We start from the raw sequence: 24,757 nt of genomic DNA on the forward strand, positions 1-24,757 counted from the left end.
TGTAATCTGCTTCAGATCTTTTCATGTCATTCGTGGTAGACGAGGAACTGGAGAGGGAGTTGGTCCATATTTCCCCTTATGCTCTCAGGTCAGAGCACGAGGTGGAGAAGGGTGCTGGTGCAGAAAAAGGATAGTGCTAGCAAAAATCTTCCAGTCTCAGGTTGTCACCATGCCTCAGTAGGTCACAACTGAGAATGCCAGCTTCAGGACCGACTGCTGAGAAATAGGGCAGACTCATCCTAGACTGGTGGTTATTCTATCATTAGATATACCAAGCCAGTAACAAATGTAAACTTCTGTCTCCCCACAAGAAGTCAAAAATGCAGTCTCCTTAGGCATCTCTGCCCTTATTTCTCCACCCAGTCAGTAGTCTTTATGATGAGTGGTTATTGAAAACCAATTTCATCAAACAAAGTGTCCTTCTGACTTCAAGAGACTAGTCACATAACCAAGTAAATATACAACTTGGATCTTACCCAATAACCACACTTCTGCCAACCCTTTAGTAGCTAAAATCTAAAGGCTTAGTCATAAGAAAAAAGAATAGAGTTAAAATGGTTAAGGAAATTATCTGCATACAAGTGAATGCAAAGTTCTTATATCAGGTTTGAAGCAGTGATGGAATAAACTGCTACTTTGCAAAAGTCTGTATGGAAATTACCCAAACAACTTGGGGGTCATCAGTCCTTATTTAGCGCTTCCTTGTTAGAAATCCTGTCCAGAGAAATGAAGCAGGAAATGAAGACAAAATGGAGATGTTTCCAGGGTTTTTATACCCTCTGCCCTATGGATGGAATTTTACTGTCCCAAACAAAGCCCGCAGTTCAGTTTGTGGAAAAGTACAGGCACAAGATGGAGTCCAGGGTGACTTGTAGACTAAGGCATCTGCAGGAAGAGCCATTTGGGCGGAATAAGTTTTTTCTGTGGCCCATTGTGAGAGTCAATTGCCTTTGATGGGCCATCAACACAAAGCTGTCTGTCTTCCATGTAGATTTTAGCTGGTGGGTGTTACCCCAGGAACAGACACATTTGCAATACAGGTACATAGTCATTATTCATAACTTCAGGTACCAAGATGATACATGAATATACACAGGATAATCATATTTGATAGATTGTAACTTTTCCAGTGATACCTTACATGACATACTTTGTGTAAGATTTGTTGCAATTGTATAGCAGTGGTAGCAAGAACGATATACATAGTTATATTTCAATCATACAGTGTCACACAGGCACATGGAGTGCATTCTCACCTGCTGTGGAATATAGATAGGGACCACACATCTTGAAGAACATCTAGTTACAACCTCTTATTTTTAAGTATGAGAGCTGTGTTATAGTTTTACTGCCTGTTTCCATGCTTGTCGGTCCAGGAGTATACAGCACATGGTGTAATCTATTAACATCTTACAGTCTCCGCATGGACACAGTGGCAGTATTGGCAGCCACAAGTATTCATAAACCGTGAGCCAGGCCCTAAAAGAAAATCAGAGATTGGCTTAAAAAATCATGAGATTTTTAAAAATAACAAACATGGTTCTTTTTATTTGCCTTATTTTTTAATCTTTTGAGTTCACGTTTTTAAGCTTTTCTTCACAATCATGATAACTAGAAACTGTTTTTTAAATAAAAGCTGACAGTCTTTCATATAATCACATAACTCCAGGAGAAAAGGCTTTTAGAAAACCACCAAATATTGCAAGACTCATGATAAAATTCAGAGAGCTGGCAACACTGCAGTATCATGCAAGATTTGAATAGAATGTCTGAAAAAATGAATTTTTGTCAGATAGTGATATTTACTTAAGGGAAACTGGATTCATTAGTACAGCTTTGACCATATCTATTTGAAACAGCTCTCTGAAAATGAAGGTATATTTTTCACTTTTATGTTTGGGGAGAAGGGAGCCTAGACTGGGTAGCCATTTGGCTGTTTTTGATTGGGTCAGAAGGTACTCTGTGAAAAGAGAGACTCCCAGCTGAAATTAATAAAAGCTATTTTTTAAAACTTCTTTGGCCAAATACTTTGGTAAATAAATAAAAATTGAAGAATGCTTCCCGAATGGTTTTAAAAGTTCCCATAGTAGACTAAAATCCTGGATATTTTTTTATTTTCCTTCTAGATCTCAATCCAGAAAATAAGAGAAAGGGATGGTTTGTTTGTTTTTGAAAGGCCTTTTTAAGAACACAGTGTTTGGTAATATTATACCTTGTCAAACTTAGAGTTGTTTGTGACCACCAAACTTTTCCATCTTCTTTGCTGCTGATAATCATACAGTTGCTTCAGCAGATAAATTACTGGAGATAATTCAGGAACAAGCCTGAAGAAAATATAAAGAATATGAAAATATTGAGGTTTACATAAATTCTGTATTGTCTTTTTCAGAGCTGGTTTTGGGGCTGTGTAACCCAGGACCCTCTTGATTTTAGGAACCTATCCTATAAAGAACAGTCATAGCTTTTATTTATTTTTAAAGTGTGTTTCTAGTCCTTTTCCCTAGAAAGCTAACCTTTGAAAGTGTAAAGCATTTGATAACAGTAAAAGTTTTTTCTTAAAGATCATGGTTTACTCATTAGTTGCCGCAACAGTCTCACAGGACTGGCCTTAGTGCCTATAAAACCTGTGGCCCTGTACTCTCTATATCTTAAGGGAACACAGACCAATTAATGGGTTCGGTGCCATCTGGGTTGCTTCTGATGGAGACAGTGTCACCACAAACTCTCTTCCAGCTGCCTTCCTGCTCTTGAGCCAGCTCCTCTGCTGATCAGCCAGGGTAGCCTCTGGCCACAAGAGATTGCCTGTTCTAGTGTTCAGAGGTTTAGACTTGAATTCTGCCTCTGACACAGACTCCTTTTGTTTCCTTACCCAAGTCACTCAACCTTAAGATCTTTCTTTCCCCCTTCTTACAATGGAGACAGTGGTGCTTACCTATGTCGCAGGAGTCTTGTAATAATGTTTGTAAAGCACTACTAATAGTATATAAGTGCTAACATTTCACTGAATGAGCACACAACCTTAGTGTGTCTGGAGGCCTTGCAGCACTCAGACTCCTTGCTTGTTCAGGAATTATCTCTTTAAACACTTCAGCATATAGCAGTTATGTATGAACCCAGCACAGTCAGGCTCTGCTTCTGCAACCAGAGAGACTGGGGGAAGACCAGAGATATCCCTTTTATACAGATTTAATCATTTATATCTGACACCACCACCAAAGCCCCTCATCCCCTGCAAAATCTTCCATTTTACTAACCTTCCCCAAAATCCTCAGGCCTACCCTCTACATAGTGGTATTATCAGCATGGACAAAAGTCATTTGCATTAGAGTGGGTTTGGAAAATTGTTTTGCAGGTTTACCCAAAAATGCTAAAACCAGTTCTGACCATGTGGAATCTGTATAGAGAAGCTCATACAGTGTTCAGTTGTGAATTTAATATGTTGGTTTATATATATTCTGATTGGTCGTCTGACCTTACACAGTTGCATATTTGTTTAATAGGTTAGGCTGACTTTTTTTGTTTGACATTAAATAGAAAAATATCTACAAATATGTAGTTTGTAATGCATATGTTCTGTTTGTATGACTCCTTATAGCAGACAGAACAAGGCAAAGTACTGCATTTGCTTCTCTTTTGCTTCACTGATGTTATTTAATCCTGTAGTTTGTTTTGAGAATGTACAACATGTTAGCACATGGAATATTATTGTATATGAATATCTGATTGACAAACATGTCAGAATTTACCACAATTTCTCATGTATAATGTGTTGAGTTATTGGGAGGTTAAAATTGAATATAAAGAATATTAAATAAAAGGCTCTATACTGCTCTTATTTAAGTTACTATAAGACTCCCATCATCTTTAATGGGGACAGAATCAGGCCCCAAATCATTTAATACTTATGGAATGAAGGGCAGGGTTGGTGGTTGGAAAAGATAATCTAGCTGGAACTGGCTCATAAGATTTTTCTGCAAGATACTGGACTAAAAACTGGCCTTCTGTCTTACTTGACAAATTGACTTTTGGCTTTTCACTGTCATTAGAATGTTTGTAATTTCTACAGTGAATCTTCACTTTTATTTTTTGGTTTTTTTCTAGAGCCTCGGTGGTATTGTGATGGCAGCACCTTGGAATCTCATGAGAGTAATTCATTATTCCAAAAGAGTTTTGTCACACGGAGTCCAGATAAGAGGAATCACCAGTGATTTTGGGCATGCCTGGTCCAGGACTATAACTTCAAATTTTGCTGCCAACACACCCACATCAAATACAGTGGAACTGCTTGGTAAAGTGTACCCTCGAGATGACTACAGCAATGTCACAGAGAAAATTCTCTCTAAGGTGGGAAAGAACTTGCACAACCAAAGGTACCACCCTTTGTGGCTCATGAAAGAGCGGATCAAAGATCATTTTTACAAGCAGTATGTAGGACGCTTTGGGACCCCACTCTTTTCTGTTTATGATGATCTGTCCCCGGTGGTTACAGTAGAGCAGAACTTTGACAGGTTGCTTATCCCACAAGACCACCCCAGCAGGAAGAAAGGGGATAACTACTACGTGAACCGCACTCACATGCTAAGAGCACACACATCAGCTCACCAGTGGGACTTGATGCACTCAGGACTGGATGCCTTTCTGGTTGTGGGAGATGTCTACCGCCGTGATACGATTGATAGTAGCCACTACCCAATCTTTCACCAGATGGAAGGACTGCGACTCTTCTCCAGTCATGAGGTAGGAACTGTTCATAATGCTTAGAAAAACTCCAAGAAGCTTTTGCAGTGAGTTTCAGAGATCCCTCCATTTGGCTAGTATCACTTTTTGTACTTGTAACTGCACCCTCACAAGGAATTTCCCCTTTCCAAAGGGTTTTTGTTTTTAGCCCTCACAGACTTCAAAATAATGGGCCTTAAAACCATGCCATGATGACATATGGAAAAGCTATGTTGGGTAATTTTTAGAGATTTCTAAAACAGTATTATTTATAATATTTTCCTCCAAGGCCTGTTCAGTTTTCCTTTGTGTGCCAAAGAGAATCTTGTTTTACCGGGGAAGAGGTAGAAAAAAAACAACATTGACAAATATTTTACAGAACATTTCTGAATATAGTTCTTTCTGTAAAATATATGGCATACACATGTTAGGTTGGTGTGATATAAAGATTTTATCAAAACTATCTTGGAATGACCTGCATAACTCACTTACAACTAAAGTTAGTTAATTTTTTTAAAACGGAAAATGACCTTTTTAAAAAAAAAATCATGAAAATCTTTACTTTTCTTCAAAACTTCTGTTTTGGTTTATGGCTTTCAGTTTGAGGGTTTGGGGCTTTTTTTTTTTTTTTTTTTCCTTTTGGTATTAATTTTGATTAGTAAGTCTAGTCACATGGTAGAATTTTTTAAAACTGAAATAATTAGAGGAAAAGTTTTGATTTTGAAATAAAAAAGTTCATTTTTTGAACATTCAGATTTTTTTAAAACAAAAAATTCAATAAAAAATCCACATGAGATTTGAAAAATAAAAAAAATCCTCACAATCCTGGATTCATACAATCCATACAAATCAATCCATAATTTTGGGCAGTAATTGTTACAGTTAAAATTGAAATCCATTTTCTGTTCTAACCATCATCTTTTTTCAGTTGCTTCTAACTTTCTCAGAAAAATGCCTTTAGTAGTAAAATTTTCCATGCTTGTACTCAGCCCAAACCTATGTTAAGGATGGCTCTGTACAGCTAATACACATACAAGCTTGTGATGCCTATATAGTCAGCTCAGCAGGGCACAAAGATGCCAGTCATCGAGCCTTGGCAAATGTCCAAGATTCCTGAGTTTATATATTCACTGGCAAAGCTTATACGAACTGTGCATGCTTAAGTGCCATTGATAAGTAATATATTTATATATATGAGCAATAGATTCTTAAAAGGGATGCCAATATGTGAAAGGGTTTGCTTGTCGGAGAAGAATGGTGATTGGGATTGCTTACTTGAGGAGGTAATAGGAATGAATATAAAATATGTGCTTATAATGTGGGTACATACATGTATAAAAAGTATATATTTGCATTATGGAAGTGCCACTTGCAGTTCCACAGTCAAGGTTGGGTTCAGTTGAGTTGAGTTTAACATTTAAAGAATGTATTAACCACTTAGAGCATGTCTACACTACAAAATTAAGTCGATCTAACTTACGTTGGCATACAGCCGCCACAATAGTTACATCACTTGTGCGTGTCTGCACTTTGCTCTTTGTGTCGATGATGCATATTCTCCCCAGGAGCACTTGTGCCGGTTGTAATGTCAGCATGGGGCATTATGGGATGGCTTCTGAAAGCCAGTAACAGTTGATGTAAGCAATGCAGTGTCTACACTAGCACTGCATCAACCTAACTACATCAACATTGACTCTATGCCTCTTGTGGAGGTGGAGTTAATAAGTTGGCATAGTGGGGCAGTTCTGTCAGTGAGAGTGAAATTTTGGTTTAGACACTTACATAGTAGGTCGACGTAAGCTGCCTTGCATCAATCTAACTCTGTAGTGTAGACCAGGCCTTAGTTATGTATGAAAAACGCAGCATATCATGTTCAAAATTACCACAATTACGCTTTGAGTGCAGAATGAATTGTCTGAGAATTTATGAATTGGTTAATTAATTTATGGGCTAAAATTAATTATAAATATTGAAATGAGGATTCAAAATTTGACCACATTTGGACACTCCCATGAGATACAGAAAAAGGCATCTCTTCCTCCACAATCTCTCTGGGAAGTGTCAGAGCTATATTCAGGTTTGTTTTATTTCAGGAATGGGTGAGGAAGAAAGGCCCCATGCCATTTCCCATTTGCCTCATTGCAGCCTTTAATAAGAATATGTTCTTTTCTCCCTGTTTTCTATTTTCTTCACCATTTTTCTCAGGAGAATGATTGAGCTGTTATCACAGAATGTAACTTCCAGTGCATTATGTGACTTATAGCGATGTGCTAACCAACTTGCCAGGAAAAGATGTTCTCTCTCCCTCTGAAAAATTTGTCATGGAGACCTTCAGAGTAGCAAACAGTTAATAAGTATGTGGCACACAGATAGTGTAAATGTCCATATATTGGGGGAGGGCTGGTGGGGAGGGAGTTTGTGCAGAGTTCATTTTGTAGGATTTGAATACTTCATTTTATTCCTGCAATTCATAATGAATATTGACACATTACATTGTAATACATAAAACTTATTACAAACTTCATCACAAGACTGAAGTGAGACTTCTAAATCCAAAAATAATTCAGAGACTTCGTTGTGTGCTGTAGGGCACTAACATCATATGTCTGGACATGCATGTATAAATGATACCACAGTACACAGAGGCAGCATGAATGCCTCTGGTGCATTCTGCAACACACTATGGGCAGTAGAAATGTCACAGTATTGAGGATAGAATCCAGTCTGTCCTCCTCAGAGCATAAGGTCTTACCAATAAAGCTAAAGGAAAAGCTTCATTAGCTCATAAGGTATATGTACACTGCAATTGATGACAGATGGGGTGTGATTGCAGCGTGTGTAGACACACTTGAACTAGCTAGCTTGAGTACCATTAGCAGTGAAGCCACAGCAACATTGGCTACAGAAGCCTGATCCAAACTCTGGATATGCACTTAATGACTAACCCGTGCTGCTGCTGCTTCTCTGCTGTTGTTACTTGAGCTAATTTGATTAAGGCCAGCTTCGGTGTGTCTGCGTGTGCTGCAGTTACATCTCTCATTGCAGTGTAGAAATACCTTTAAGTTTAGTTTATGATGCAGGGTTATGTAGATCTGATTTCATACAGGCAATGATGTACATAGACTCTAGCCAGTTCGTTATACTACTTCAGGTTTCCACATTCGTTGTTATTTGACTGCTTCCTGGTGGAAGGAGGGCAAATAGAAAGTGCCAAAAGGACCCATGTCATTTTGAATTTAAAATACACAACTAATGGTCTCCAATGTTTGTGATACCCAGAGAGAGTAAACTTGTTTGCAAAAAGCTTCAGTTTAGCTTGAATGGGCATTTTGGACAGGATAAGAAACATTTAATGAACCACCTCTTTTTCACAAAGTCATGTTAAACTGTAATTAAGGTGGATTTTGAGTAGTGCTACTGTTTGTATGAAACATTTCACATATCTTTTTCCAAATATCTTAGCCAGAAGCATGATGATGGGGTGTGCTGGGAGAACTACTGTTAGTTTGAAAAATTTACCTTTTTAGGTTCATAAATTAACTATTAACAGACTTTGATTTTTTAAATCAATTTATTCATTCTTCAAAATTATTTGACGAATACTTTATCTGACCATACTAGGATGTGTTTGAAAACTACTTGCTTCTGTTATGTCTGACTATTTGCTAATCCTTACTCATGGTGTGTGACTGATCACCCAAGTCACATGGCATTGTGTTTGCTTCCTGATTGGATGACTGATTCTTTTATAAATAAGAGGAAAGAAATCTGAGCTTTCCAGATGGCCATGCAACCAGTTCCTTTGTGAAGCTTTGCATGACTACACATTCACAAAAATATTAGAGACTCATTTTCCAAGTACGTTCTTCTGCTAAAAATAATTTTTAAATATTCACACAAATGTTCACATAAAACTAATTATGAAACAGCCCTGGACACCATCAAAGCACATTTGCAGTTTTTATTCTAACATGTTCATTAATTTTTTTTCAATATTTGCCTTAAGTACTGTATGAAATAGTGCTTATGAAGGGAGCTAATAGAAATGGCTGGAACTAGAGCACTGTGTGGTTCTGCTAATGCACCTCAATTCTGAACGTAAAATGGCTTTTCTTGTTCTGACTCATTCAGCAGCAAATAATTGTTGTCTGTCTCTCCTTTCTTTTTTTTTTTTTTTTTTAATGATATAGACAAAATTTGCAGTACGGGCTGCAAAGACAACACAATACTTATTTCATTTTTGATCTTTAGTAATACAAATTAAAATCCAAGACTACTGAAGTGAAAGATTGCATATATGATGATATTCTCAATAAAGGCTTAGTCAGGCATTTTTTAGCATGGCATGTTTCGTATTTATACAGTGTACCACGGGGATGAATTTGGCCATTATGTACTGAAAATCTTGTTAACATGAAAAAGGAAAAAATCCAAACTGGAAATCATCTTTCGTAACAGATACAGGAAAGAGGGAGCGAGAATGATGGGTTTGAGAGTCTAGAAGAGTCAGTTGCTGTTCCAAACAGTGTACAGCCAGCTATGGGATGGTGGGGAAGAGGAGTTTGGGGTGTAGTGGGTTTCATTGGGAGGCATCTCCCAGAGAAGGGGAAAATAAAACTAAAAGTAAAAAACAATTTATCATGGTTTGTTCCTTTTCTGAAAAAAGCACCTCAATGTGTTAGCTACACTTCAAGCACTGCAATGGTGCAGCTGCACCGGTGCCACTGTAGCACTTGGTGAAGATGCTACCTATGACATCAGCGTAGATACTCCACCTACCTGAGAAATGGTGGAAGGCCTCCCGTCGACGTAGTGCTGTCTACATTAGGAATTTGGTTGGTATAACTGCATCACTCCTGAGCGAATGACACAATTATGCTGGCAAAAGTTGGTTGTGTAGACCAGGGTTCAGAGAAAATGTCTCTAATTTGAACAGACTCTCCCTCCACTTGTCTCTTTTATCTATGTATATACAGATATATAAAATCTCATGATTTTTCCCTGTCTGTCATGTGATTTGAAAACTTTTTGGATTACAACATTAACACAGCTGCAGTAAGGTTGGAGCTGACAGTTTTTTCTTCTGATTCCCAAAGACTTATTCACGCTTCTCTACATAAAATGAAAGAGGGACGCACTCATTGATGTACAGGGATCAGCGTGTACAGTTCCTCACATACTGAGATGTTTGTTTAACCTCTCCCCCTTTTTAGATTTCAGGTAATTTAGCCACCAGAGAGAGCAAATACAAACTCAGTATCACAAAATATTTCAATTGACAACGAATGCTAATTAAAAATTATGTCTGAGAGAGTTCAAAGTATATTTTCTCAATTATACCAAACTTTGTATGGGGAACAGACAATTTTGATGGGGAACAGACATGGGGATGTAGGAATTGTCTCTCCAGTTCGATATCCTAACTTCATCAATGGCTAATGTGAAATTGGTCAAAAGAGGATGTAAAAATCCCATAAAGCACACTGATGCTAATATATGAAGGCTTATAAATAGGTACATTTGGAAGGAAAAACAGGGATACATCTTTTGTCTCCATTAAAATGTCTTGGAACAGATGGTGAATTTGTTGCTAAGACACAATGGAGAATTTTAAAACTGTGCTAAAAATAGGGATTCTCTCCCCAAAACAGGGACAGTTGGCATCTATGTATTGTTCCTAATTGTGCAGTTCTATATAATTATGGGAGAATTACTTCCTGACCCCAGCTGATGGTTTGTATACCCTGCAGCATGAAAACTGTTTTCCCAGGTACTATAACTACAGATGCTATGTTAATTATATATCATGTAAAAAGTCATTTCCTTTCATCTGTTTTAAATACGTTGTCTCCCAATTTAGTCAGGTGCCCTCCTGATATTGTTTTATAGATTGAGATAGATAGGAACATCTAGTTAGCCTTCCCTATACAATTAATTATTTTCTACACCTCTATTTTCTCGTCTCTCCTCTTGTTTTCCCCTTACTGTATGAAGGAGTTTAGGCCTCATTCTGTTTTCCCTTGCAGCACACCAATGTAAACATGAGTAACTTCTCTGAAATCTGTGGATTTACTCCAGTGTAAAAAGAGTGTCAAAGAATTGGGTCCTGTGAGTCAGTTCAGACTTTCATCAGTTGAAAGCCCCATGATGCTTCTAACATATTTTGTTACCCATTTCTGAACCATATCTGTTTTGACTCTCAAATGTCTCTTTAGAGAATGAGGCCTATGTGTTCTAAAGTGGGCACACTCTTTTGCATGTGCCCAACTGGCACTTACAACAGCTGCTAAGTGCACAAGTTGGGGTTATGGGCATTCATTGGTGCATGTGTTTTCAAGTCTCCACCTTTAGCACACATACTTTTTTTAAAATGTGAGCTTAAGTGACCAAAGTTTAATATAGCATTCAGTTTGGGATGCACCATTAATTTATATAATGACATTGTAGTATTGCCCATGGCCAAAATTCTGATGGCCTTATTAGTTCTTTACTCAGTTTTGACTTAGTTTTTCCCCATCTGTATTAGGCTTTGTTTTCCTCACAGGGGTGTTCTGAGATTTCTTTTACTTATGTAATTGTTCATGTTCTTCTTTGTTAATTGTTAATGTTAACAAATTGTTAATTGTTAATGTTCTTCTTTGAGTGCTTGCTCATGTCCATTTCCAATTAGATGTGTTTGCGCCACATGCACCTGTGCCAGAAATCTTTCTCCTGGTAGTGTCCGTAGGGCTGGCACTAGCACCACCTGCAGCAGTGCGCGTACGTATCCATATATAGGGTGCTGCCAGCCCCCCTCCCTTTCAGTTCCTTCTTACTGCCTGTGATGATGCTGGAATGTTCCCTTGCTTCTGCAAGTCCTTCATCAACCTAGTGGTTTACTCATTATCAAGTGTATATAGTTAGTTCTTCTTGTTAAGTGTTAGCTATAGAGTTAGTTTTAGTTTGCTTTTGACCCAGGGACAGGGCACTTCATGCAAGAAGCTATGACTCTGAACGATCAGCACCAGAGCTGTTTGAAGTGTTTAGGGGAAGCTCATGTGTGGGAGAAGTATAAAATCTGTAAAGTTTCAGACCTCGAATTAAGAAGGATCGGAACATCAGATTTAGCTCTCAGACCAGGTTGGTGCTCAGACCAAAGTCAGAACCGAGGTCGGACTTGGTGCTGAGTACATTGGCTTTTGCACGGAGTTCCCCACCAGTGCCGTCGTCTTCTCATCACCGATCAATATCTCCAGTGCCAAAGAAAAGATCAAAGAAGGCCCACACTGAACAGGGGTGCTTGCTGGCACCAAAGGCAGTTAAGAAGGGCACAGGGCTTCAAGTGAGACCTGCATTGGGCTGCTCATTCCCGCAGGCCCTAAGAGGGTCGCCTCTTATGTGGAGGTCAAGCCCCATCCCAGACCTACCATTGACTCCAGGAAGCTACAAGGGCCTTCAGCACCTGACGGTGCCCACTATACCTGAGACCTTCCAGGAGATAAAGGACCTCATGGTTATCCTGATGCCACCAATGCCCAGGGAAGGGAGTCCTCACCCAAGAGCCAGCTACCCCCTCGGGAGGCTCATCAAGAGGGAAACCTGTGCTAAGAACTCCACAGCGATCCCCGTCTCCAAGGCGCCTGCGAAGCTGGTCTCCGGAGCTGCACTACAAGAGGTCGGGCTCCCGTCTTCAGTCTCCGGATACTCAGCGGTGATCTCCAGACCGACAGCACTGATCCCCAGAATGCCGCCAATCCCTGGAGCTTTGGTATCAATCCGAGTCCTTATAGGAAGCCAAAGGACAAAACATGGTTGCGGGACACCCGACACTCAAGCTCCCAACGCCACTCACTAGAGCACTGGCGCGCACGGTACAGCGCAGAGGGACAATCGGCGACTGCGCCTCCGTGGTTGCCCAAGAGTAGCTCCTTGGACTCAGGAAGAGGAGGTGACCCTTCTGAGAAGACAGTCTTCAAACCAGGTGGCTGGTTTCCCCATGATGCCACCAGTGGGGGTATGGCCTCAAGGGCAGTGGCCCAGACCATGGTAGTTTTGGAACCCATGGGGGTTCCCCCGGCGGCAGTCCCACAAGCCCACTCGCTCCCAAGAGCCTTGGTGCCATGGTCCTCAGTAGCCCTGGGCATGGCACCAGATCTGAATGTGGAGTCCAACCAGGAAGGGACACCCACAGACAGCCCGGCAGGGCTGTCTACCACTACCCCATTAGACAACTTCAGAGCCCACCAAGATCTGGCAAGCATGTGGCAACCAATCTGGGCCTCAATCTGGGAGGAGCTCAAGGAGCCTGTGGATGAAATATTTGGCATCCTGGCAACAGAGGCTCCATCCAAGGTGTTTCTCCCAGTGCTCAAGAGAGTAGTGAAATTGGCCAAAGCACAATGAAGGGGAACCCTACCTCCCTGCCTCCTACCTCTAAATGGGTGGAAAAGAAGTATTATGTGCCTGCCAAGAGATTCAGATACCTTTCTCTCCCCTCCCCGCCCTTCCCCCGTCCCCCGGATCATTGGTGGTCACGGCTGCCAATGAAAGGGACAAGCAAGGCCAGATGAGTTCTACCCCAAAAAATGAGGCCAAAAAGCTTGATCTGTTTGGGCGCAAGGTTTATTCAACAGCAAAGTTTTCTCAGAAGTTTTGCAAAGCACATCATTTGAAAATACCAGTAGCTAAGGGTAGGTTTATGATTAGATGCCTTCAGTCATTCTGAAATATATTACCCTGGAAAAGTTGGAATATATGAACCGCTACTATTTGAATTAAGTGGTGAGATTTTATGCCACTTCATATTCAGACAGCCCTTCATCAACAATGGCTTTCTTTTCCAGATCTTTAGAGCATATCCTGCAAAAGGAAAGGGAGAAAGTAAGTCACAGTTAATCTTAGTTTTGTCTGTGAGTGTCAACTACAAGTGTGGGCAGTCAAGACGTGTCTTTTTGCTGTCCATCCAGTGTGCTACAGGAGGAGAATCAAAACAGTTATTTAGTGTTATCAGCGAGGAAACTTAGAATTTGGAGACCCCAACCTCCATTGTGTGGGGACCACATGGAGTACCCCATGTAAGTTTACTTTTTGTTCTAAGGAAATGTTTTAAAATAATGTTGTTATCTTTTTAATAATCTGTATAATAAGAAGCAAGACAGGAATGAGGAAAGGTAAATATTTTAACTTACCTTTTTTGCAGTGGGAATGAGATGTTGCTGCATCACTTGATCAAAAACTCTCAATATCCAGGAATACACTAAGCCTCAGATGTGTATGGAGAGCAAGGCTTGCTGGAATTGTCAGAGCCATGCCATCCAGTTTAAAAAAAAAATAGCAAGTGATAGTAGCAGTACAAGTTTCTTAATGTCTTCATATTTGTTCTGGAGTGATGGTGTTAAGGGGTTAAAATGTTTGTTTTCCATGCTCATTCAATCCATGGCCTCTTTGTTAAAATTGCCAACAAGTGTTCCAGTCAATGCCAGTTATGTGATGTAGAGCTACCACTTAAATGTAGCGCATAGTCATGATTGGCAGGGGTTGGACTATGCATTCTTATCTGCATCAGTGACATCTCTTGATTGGGTGAGAGGGGACAGGGAACAAAAGGGGAGTAGGTGAAAGAAAAGCAGTGTTGTGAAAGAAAAATCTTTTCTGTTGACATTCGCTCTGTAATGGATGCTAACTAATCTCAGTTAAAATATCTAGCTTATTGTGGGGTACAATGGATGAAAAGACTGATTTTAAAATAGGCTTCATTTGGTACCATGGCAAAGTGAACTTGAATAATTGTTCAGCATCCCAGAGTTCAACAATTACATACGGTATTTCAGGACTTTTACATTCCTCGTAGAATGTTTTTATGTTGGAAATGCATAATTCCTCCTAATGCAACTGTATGTCTCTATCTCATCTGATTTGGATGATGCAGTTCAGCACTTGAGCCAGTGTCTAGCTGAGCGTGGGGCATAGATGAGAGTGACCTGCCTCTCATGAGGTGATGAGAGTGGGTTGGGGAGAAGCAGATGGAGGAGATGGTGAAAGTAATGTACCCTTTGATTGAAGGAGTATGTCTGCCTTTATTTAATAGTGTTCACAATTTAGGGGTGATTTAGACCCCTCAGCTGCTGTTTGATGATCACGTCACAGCAGTAACCTGGTCAGCTTTTTACCATCTGCATTTGAGTAGGAGGTTATGACATTTCCTGTCGGATGTCAACTTTGCCACTGTTATCCATGCTTTTGTCACTTCAAATTAGACTATTGCAATGTGCTCTCTTTGGGGCTACTCCTTAGAACCATGTAGAGATTGAAGCTGGTGCTGAAAGCAGAGGTTAGCTTACCAAGCGGTGCATCTTGCTGGGAGCCTGTGACACTAGAGATCCAGGATCTGCACTGACTGCTCACTGATTTGAGTGGAGTTTAAGATGCTGGCTATGGTGTATAAAGTACTAACTGGCATGTGACTGGCTTACTTGATAAATTGCCCCTTCCCCCGAGCCATGCTGTCATCACTAGGGTCACCTCAATTGGAGCCCTCCTGTTATAAAATAGGCTGGCGGGTCGTTCTCTGTGTGGGCTTCAAGATTCTTAAACCCACCCTTGGTCCAATATAGCCAAAATGTGGTGACTTTCCAGGCACTCTGCAAGGGACACCTGTTTGGTAAGATCTTGGAGAAGGGTGAGGGTGTGCTTCCTAGATGATGAAATGCTACAGGCGATTGAGTTCATGTCCAACTTATTTCAGTGCTGCTGAGGTTTAATTTAATTGTATATATTGCATGCTTTTCACACTGCTTGGTGCATGCAGGGAGAGAGTCACCTTGTTACTACCTGCATCCGCTGCAAGATAGTTTTGCCTGTACTAGTTGGGTGTTAGCTACCTAACACAACCAGCCTGTCAGCCTCTCAAGCACTCTCTTCTGGGCTACACCAGCCCTGTCCTTGCTATGCAAGTTGACGACAGATGCACCCAAGCATCCAAGTCCCTTCAAAGTATCCCCCCCCCCATTGTATCCAGCTCCTGATCACTGGATACCTACAGAAATCACAGCTCTTTTGTTTCCAAAGGAACAGCTTACCAGTTTTACCTTAGACCACTGCCCCAGTATTACACACAGCACTTGAATTAAATTATAAAACAAAAGGAAATTTATTTAAGAAAGTATAGAGATTCAAGACATTCTCCTATCTTCTACAAGATACCTGACCCCAAGATCTTTTCCCACCCCAGCATTTGCAACCAGTTTGGTTGAGTCCTCTTTTTCCTAAGATCAAGCCTACTGGCAGATTGTCCTACCAGATTGAAGGAAACACTGGGGGTTCATCTGCCCCCCAGACTCCAAATCATTGTTTTAAGTTGCAAACAGTATAACCCCATCCTCCACAGCTCGTTTTTTTTCTTGTGTGTTTCTTTCATGCTGATTTCGCTTCTCTCCATTAGCTTTTGACTCAATATATAAATGGGCCTCCATTCTAAAGGTTCAATCCTTCATTTACATGTAGTCAGAGAGAGAAGTGTTTCTGTTGGAACGATTAATTTCTGTCTGGTGGAACCATCTGGGATGTGTCGCTTTACATGCTTTAGGAACATAGGTTTTGTACAGATACGTAACTCCTTAGATATCACCTGTACACACATCTTGCAATGATTATGATGACTAGTATGACACAAGCTTTCATTAGAAGCCTTACATGATGCTCTTTGGTGAACTAGACTGTAAATACCAGACCCAAGGGATCCCTGTAACCCTTTTGCCAGTTAGCATAAAGAGGTCCCTCGGTCACAATGATGAATTATGTTAGGGCACCTAGGGCCTTGGATAGTCATCTTTATTATTTTAAATATCAATAAAATAAATGTTTGGAACTCCCATCTTATTCAGAAGTCTCTTCAAAAATCGAAGTACACGTTTCAAGACAAATTTATCAAACAGAGATACATGCTGCTTTAATCAGGAAACAAAAAGCAAGTTTCTTTCACAGGTGTATTTGAAAAGGTTTAGTTTGTTAAAGAAATGAAGAATTATAGCATTATGAACCTGAAATCCATCATTATGAGTCTGGTATCCTTTTAATGTGGTAGCTTTTTCTGTGTTATTACAGGAGACATAGTTATTCTTCCTTTAAAAACAGTTTGATTACTTAATGTTTGCAGAAGCATTTTGGCTAGATTAAAAAGAAATAAATAAAATTTGTTTGCTGTATTTGAAGGAATGAAGACTGAAGGTTCCAGAGATTAAAAGGAAAGCTGAGCATGCTTACTGTCTAAAATGATTTTTGTTGCTCTCTTCCCTAACCAAAAGCTTGGCATTAAACAGCACAGAGTACTCCATTATTAACACACTGCCTCATGTATCTTCTCAGTGATTGATGCTGCTTAGTTTGGGTGTGATTGCACAAGTTTTATTGTGTCAGACACTAGTTGGGATGGCAGGAAGTTTTCTTGTTTGATGCACCATCTCCAGATAAATGTCATGGCTAATCCATCAGTTTATAAAATACGGTATATTAAAAAAATATGAAAATGCTTCAATATTGGTAAGTGAATTTAGAGTACAGCTGCTTGTTTGTTTATAGGGATATTGTCAAGGTTGGTAAATCAAAATATTTTTTTTCTTATGTCTTTTAGAAAACTCTTTATAATCTGGTGTAGGGAAAAGTTTATATTTTGTGATTATTTTTTTCTTTTCACAAAAATATATTTTATTAGCTCAGTACCTATGAGTCATCTTTCAATAATAAATCAATGTGTAAATATGATGGTAGAAAAATCGGTAAGGAAACAGAAGTTTCTAGGTTTCCATTTGGCTATTGTATCTATAAACAGAGAGGAACAGTGGGCAGAATACTATGACATTGTCAGTGCCCCTTTTAATCAGGCTTTCTTTAATCATTGCCATCCTAACATCAGTGATAGATTATGTGTTCTCTACTAAACTATATAGGGTTGACTGAAAAGTAGGGGGGAAAATTTCACAAAAGTAAAAAATTGTTGGTGTGCTCTAAAATTTTGTCTAGTTATATAATTTGTCTAATCTAGGTTTTTGTATCAGATTTATCACCATGTTATCTGAGCACATAAGAGACAAGTAGATATTCTTAAGTAGTTATTGAGAAGGAAGTTAGACTCCTTCGAGTGTTTAGTGCAGAGGTCCCCAAACTGTGGGGCATGTCCCCTTAGGGGGATGCAGAGGAACATGAGGGAAGGTGCAACAGGACCTGGCCAACCCCCATGGGGGTGGGGAGGGAGTACTGCTCTGCCCTGAGCTCTGCTCCGGCCAATCCCCCCAGCTGCCAGCTGTGGTTCCTGGCTTGGCTCCCGGCCCCACTCTCAGCCTCAGCTGCCAGCTTCTGCGGCCCCATTCCTGGCTGTGGCCGTGGCCCCCAGCCGCTGTTACCCGCTTGGCCACCGCGGCCCCACTCCCAGCCTTGGCCCCTGGCCCAGCTGGGTCCTCAGCCCCCATCCACCAACAGCAGCTCTGTTCCCACCCACAACTATTGGGGATAAGATACTGGGGCACTGATAGGAGTAAGGGGGACGCAACCTAAAAAGTTTGGAGACCACTGGTTTAGTGAATATGCTGAAATGGAATTCTCACTCAGTTAGAACAAGGGATACTGTACAGTTCCCTCTGCTTTGGATAAATGGCATTTCTCAGGTCATTTGTTGACCATACAAGGTATGTCTACACTGCAGCTGAGAGGGTATGCATTAGCGGTGGTAGGACTCAAGCTAGCGCTCTAAAAATAGCAATGTGGACGTTCTGATTTGAGCGGAACCTCATCCTCTCAAGTCCACCCAACCCTCTAGGTTTCAGAGCCTGAGCTCTGCTCCAAGCTGGAACGTCCATATTGCTATTTTTAGCCACTAGCTCGAGTCCCGCTAGTGTGAGTCTGTCTTCCTGGCCTGAAAGGCTTGCTGCCAGCTGCAGTGTAGATATCATACCCAGATAATGCTGATTTTTTTGTATTCTCACTGGTGGAGGGTACTTATTATATAATCATAACACAGGGATTTGCATAATCACTATGCAGCTGCTGACAAAAATTCTCTGTAACCATATGTGGATTGTGTAAATTTCTTCATTCTGAGTGGTTACTCTAAATCCCTCCTATTTGAATTGGCTTCTGTCCTGAGAAGTCCCTCTTTATAAGCACACAACCAGCATGTTTATCTCAATTTCTGAGCCCCTTTCCCATCTAGTCACCCCACCTTGCCCCTTGTTCTAGTTACAATTTAAACAGGAGTTTTTCTTGATGACAGGGACTAATTTTGCCCACAAGGATATAGAGGAGTAGGGAGAAAGATTGCGAAGAAGTGCTGTAATGTGATGGGTATAAATATGAGGAGCTAGTTGGAGCACTGAGTGAATTGTTGGGGGACAAATTACAGTATAATGAAGAGACCAAAGATAGCACTTTCAAGTAAATTTGCTAATAGCTGTATCCAGAGCTAATGAACTCTGAGAAAAAAGGATTCTGTTATCACTTCCCATGTTGAAATGCCTTACTGTATCAGGGCCCTATGTGTGTAGTTTTGCTTATGCTACTCGGATGGGCACCATAGGTTAGATGGACAGAAATCTATTTATCTCTAATCCAAGTTTTTATACTGCATTCAAAACCATGATATCTAAGTGCCAAGTTGGTTGGAAAGATAAGGAGATGTCAGAGAGTACTCTGGATTTAAAACTGAATATAAATTCAAACATCTTACTAAACTCTTAGATTTTTGCTATAATATTGTTACCCAAACATTGAATCACATACCTAGGTTAATTAAATAAGTGGCTACAAGCTGTTGAATTGTTTTAAACTGATCAAACTTTTCTGATGAGAAAAAAGCAGGTTGATCAACACTATAAAAAGATTTTAAAGACATGTAGCCCCATTTTTATTTTTTTGTCTAATAATTACTATCTTCTGGCCACTTGAGGTTGCCGATGTTGACTTAATTTCTGCTATTGCCTATTCTGATTTGACTCGTAAATGTTATGTCATATGGTTAAATCATCTAATTCCTCCTTCCTTTTTAATGCTGAATTAGCCTGCTGTATTGATACATACTGGAATAATGTGTGTGTGTCCTGCATGATGATGCAATATGCACCTCTTTCTTTGGCTTTCAAAATTAAATAGAAAGACTTCTTGTCATCACACCAGCTATTCATTATGACACTAAACCAAACATATATTCTTCTGCTTGTAACTTTAAGTAGACAAGTTATAATAAAATTGTCCATTTTTGACACTCTCCTGTGAAACAATAAATACATATGAAATGGTTGCAGCTTGGATGTGTTAATGTTGTATATGAAATTATTAAAATACATCCATGTGATCTGATGCTGAAGTTCTCTGGCATATAAATATAGAATAGGCACTAAAATGGGTGAGACTATAGGTCATTCTTCATCCTATTCAGTTGTTGGCTTCCCTGGCCTTGTTTACACACGCAAGTTGCACTGCCTTATTTAAGTTATTACCGGTATAATTAAAGCAGAATGGGAATAACTATACCAGTATAAGGCCCTTTTTGTAATGATAAAACTGAATCCACGTCAGGACTTGTACTGATATAACTATATCAGTTTAAAAAAAGGTCACACCCCTGGGTCCTTACTGAAATAATTTTATTGATACAAGAACTGCGTGTAGCTCAGTCATCTGTGGAAAATGCCAATAAGGAGGCTAATTAGTGCTATCCTAATGGTGGCTTTTGTAATATTTGCTTGCCAGTCAGGAACTACATTTAATCCATTTCACATATGCCAATACAGAAGATTTTTTTCCCCCAGTTAAATTATTGGAGCTGCAAGTGATTCTCTTGGAAGGAATAAACAAATGGACTTAGGCATCAGGCTTCCCATCCAATTACAGGGTTACTGAATGATTTAATTTATGTATTTTAAGAGGTTCATGAACCTGTTTTAATGTCACATCTGAATTAATAATTAAATGGCAAAAAATACATTATTACAGAGTTAACATTGCTTGGTAGTATGTTGTCTCCTTACAGAAGGTTGAGTTGAGCAAAACTCAAACTTCTGAAATGCATAGTTAAGGTTGCCCATGCAACTTTTCATCATCTGCCCTTTTTCATCAATACCCCAGTACACCCCATTAACACATGTACCTTTATTCTGCTACCTCACAGTTGCTGAAATGTACAACTTCTTTCTTCTCCCCTACCACTCATTACCATTTATTCCACTTCCATAGCCCCCCTACCTTTGATACAGTCCCAAACCCATTCCCCATTTTCCTACTTCTCCATCATAGAATCATAGAAGATTAGAGTTGGAAGGGACCTCAGGAGGTCATCTAGTCCAACTCCCTGCTCAAAGCAGGACTAACCTCAGCTATATCATCCCAGCAAGGGCGTTGTTAAGCCGCAGCTTAAAAACCTCTAAAGATGGAGATTCCACCACCTCCCTAGGTATCCCATTCCAGTGCTTCACCACCCTCCTAGTGAAAAACTTTTTTCCTAATATCCAACCTAGACCACCCCCCACTGCAACTTGAGACCATTACTCCTTGTTCTGTCATCTACTACCTTTGAGAACAGCCTAGCTCCATCCTCCCTGGAACCCCCTTTCAGGTAGTTAAAGGCTGCTATCAAATCCCCCCTCATTTTTCTCTTTTGCAGACTAAACAAGCCTAGTTCCCTCAGCCTCTCCTCCCAGGAAGCATTCATGTCTAATTTTCCCCAAATACTTTGATTACGTTTCCCCAAAAATAAAATTGCCACTCATGACTCTCAAATTGTAGCAACCTCCAGCCACTTAGTGGAAAACTCCTTTTGTTTTAGGGTGGCGGATTGTGATTAATTAATCATTAGTGATGTTAATTGGAGGGTGAATTCACAGCCATCAATCTCAACGAGGTGACTCATCCAGACATACCTTTCCGTGTGACAGTAAAAGGTAGCAGAATAAAACTGAAGGGTTTTTTTGGGAGGGGAACTGCATCCTGGGAACCCTTTGGTCGGTTGACCCCAAATTTGAATTGCTAATGATACCTTGCACCCCCAGGAGGCACATCAAATTTCAAAGCAGTCCAAGTTAACCATTCAGATTTTAGAGCCCTTACAAGAGTCAAGTTTTAAAGCATATAAAGTGGCAGGAATGGAAACCCTCTGGTCATATTAGTGCATGCACACAGTAAAAAAAAATATACATTTTCTTAAATACTGTTATCAGTTTGCATCCCCCCAAAGATTGTCGTGCCATGTACTGCCTTGGGTATAACTTAACTTGACAAATTGAGACCATTTTGACTCACATCACATCAATAGTTTGAGCTCTGTGCAAAAAGAAAAAAAAGCTTGAACTCTGCTTCAAAAAATTCCCAACTGGGTTTGTTTTTGTTTTAAATGGCTGTTTATTTCAAGGCTTATATCTCTGCAGCCCTTGGCTTAAATGACCCCGAAGGTTGCTACAATTTTTAGTGTGCTAGCTCAGATGAGAGCTCTGTGTGAGTTGGGAATCCCACTCCTTTAGCTCTTAGTATAGATGTAGTCATAGAGTTTTAGGTGATTGATCTGTGCAGCTGGCGATAGGTAAGGCCAAGTATATGCTGTGGACAATTTGTTTTGTTTGGTCAATGAAGAAAATATACCAGTAGGGGAAAGGATGTTTTTTTTAACTTTCAAATGGTCACTTGCAAGACGGCCCTCTTGTTCTTATTTCAAAGTGCAATAAATAATTTTTAAAGCTGCTGCCTTTCTTTTTGTTAGAGTCATGAGTACTCATTTTATTTGCCATTTTCTTTTTTACCTCTGTTTTCTCTTTTTCTGTGACACACTGAAGACAACACAGGAATCTGACCTTAGGCTCTTTTTTCTGTTTCCCAACCAAGTCACCTCCTGACTTATAATACTAGACCAATTCAGGTGGCACTGTAGTGGTTTTTTTCCACTCTCAATCTTGGCTGGTAATTTTCCTAATAATTAAATGCACACTTCTGCTCAGTGTTAGATCTGTGGTATTTATACTAGAAATTAGCCTTGATTAATTTTAAACTGTGTTAGAAAGTCTGCAGTGGTTTATTAGAACTTCTAAAAAAGCATTTTACAATTTTTTTTTTGTTTCTTTGTTAACTCAGTGGGCATCTGTGAACTGTTACGGATACTGTTCATAGTACATTTTGAGTTCAAGACACATTTGTTGAGATAGATCAAATAGGGCAATCACAACGTATATTTTCTGTGTCTTTATTGGCTGAGTGTATCCAATCTATTCAGGAGGGCCAGTAGAAGCCATTTTGTTTCACATAATAATTATAGCACAGTTTTATAGTAAGTCTGATCTCAGAGAAACTTATGTTGTTGCATTGGAAGCCTGCTTCTATTTCCAGTTCTTGTGAGACAGGAAACAATGCAAATATCACAGAAGTGTTGACATTGACTCTTGCTTATGGATTTACAAGAAGAATTGACCATGGGAAAACTTTGTAAACATCAGGGATTTGAATCCATGCAAACTGGTTATGATGCACAATATTTACAAGGCTGTTTGATACCCTACTTGAAGGGTTTTGCATTCTGCTGCTGGGCTTCTTCACTACACCAGCTTCATCTCTATATTAACCATGTAGTAAAGTGAGCTAAAATTGCCTCTACTCTGTAGCTGGTTAGCTGCTGTAATGGGCTTCAATATGTTGTAAACTTCTGTTACAGAAAAAGCATTAACCTCCAAGTTTCCCCTTGTTCCATATGTTAAAAGTTCAAGGATCTACCATCAATCTTTATCTCTTGAGTCATCAGGCTGGCCTACACAGATGAGACGGGTTGTGTGCATAGTGATTTTACGTGAATAATTCTTTGCCGTCTCTTCACCCATATATTTATTGTGGTCATGCCTCAGCTTTCAGATCTTCCAGTGTGTGACACTGGAAATCAAATTGTTTGACAGGTGAGAGAAATACAGGTCACCTGTGTTTGGTTACACATTGCGTGCCTTTATTGGGATGTTAATGGGTTTTAACTTTAAAATCTAGTTTTAAGTATGTTTTAAAGTAAATAAATAATTAAATGTTTTTTAAAAATGGAAAACTGGAATAATAAATAGGTCATCCGTAGGGTATAATCCCTGGATTTTCAGATCCCCAGGATAGCCCTCTACCACACAAGCAACAAAGAGTATGTTCTTTTTGCTGTGGATCAGCCATTAGAGAATGACACAACACATATTTAGCCAGTAGGTTACACAGCTGTTTGGTAGGCAGCTGCAGGATGTTGGGATTAGGATTCCTGAATTCTGTTCCTGGTTTTGGGAGGTGAGCGGTGTCTAATGGCTAGAGCACTGGTTATAGACTAGGTAGACAAGTAGGCTGATTTGGCATATCAATTTAAAAGGAAGTGCCTGAGTGGAGGAGACTTGGGTCTTCCTATTAGAGACCTGGGTTCTGTTCTCAGCACTGCCTGAAATGACCTTGTGCTGCCTTGCGGTTAATTTATTTGTACAGCAGGGAAAGCAATTTGACAGCCTTCTATAAAGTTTATAAACCTTGCTGAATAAGATGAGTGATGAAGTATAAAGACATAAACAACAGCAGGTAGAAGGGAAATTTGAAGTCCTCTCTTTCAGCAGAGTGCACTTCCCTCCCATAAAGTACAAGGAACTTTGTGTGGGGAGTTTCTCACACGTGTTCACCCACCGATCCTGCCTGCTTGCCTTTCTGGTGCAGTGGAAGAGGCATTTGAATTCGGCCAATATGTAATACACTTGAGAGGTCCATTGTTTTTTTGCAAGTCCATTTGGAAGGCAGTTGCAGATTAAGGGCAGGCAAATTCTATTGTGGCTTAAATTGTAGTATGACCTGCAGATCTCTTTGGGAAGAATGAAAGTGTTCTTATTAGGGATGGGTTAATCACATGAAGTTTGAGATTTTGGAAACTATTTTGGGAGTTCCAAAGCTAGCTCGTGTTTATAGCATTTCATTTATATAACTTTTTCATAGATTTTTATTTGAGTGTATTTCAATTTTGAAAATATTTTCAGGCTGCAATAAATTTTATTATGTACTCTGTTTTGGGTACTCTTATTTATCATGATAACTT

At 39.7% G+C, this 24,757-nt stretch overlaps 1 protein-coding gene across 1 annotated transcript in view; it reads left to right on the plus strand.

Annotated features, from left to right (window-relative positions):
• FARS2 (phenylalanyl-tRNA synthetase 2, mitochondrial) overlaps positions 1–24,757 on the plus strand; it is a 334,052-nt gene that overhangs the window by 72,636 nt on the left and 236,659 nt on the right. Inside the window, 1 exon segment of the mRNA XM_067562627.1 lies at positions 4,104–4,737. Coding sequence (XP_067418728.1) covers positions 4,104–4,737 — 634 coding nt within the window.

This window comes from Emydura macquarii, unplaced genomic scaffold (assembly GCF_026122565.2).
Source record: "Emydura macquarii macquarii isolate MOO-44397 ecotype Brisbane River unplaced genomic scaffold, CSIRO-AGI_Emac_v2 contig_2452, whole genome shotgun sequence".
Lineage (NCBI taxonomy): Eukaryota > Metazoa > Chordata > Testudines > Chelidae > Emydura > Emydura macquarii.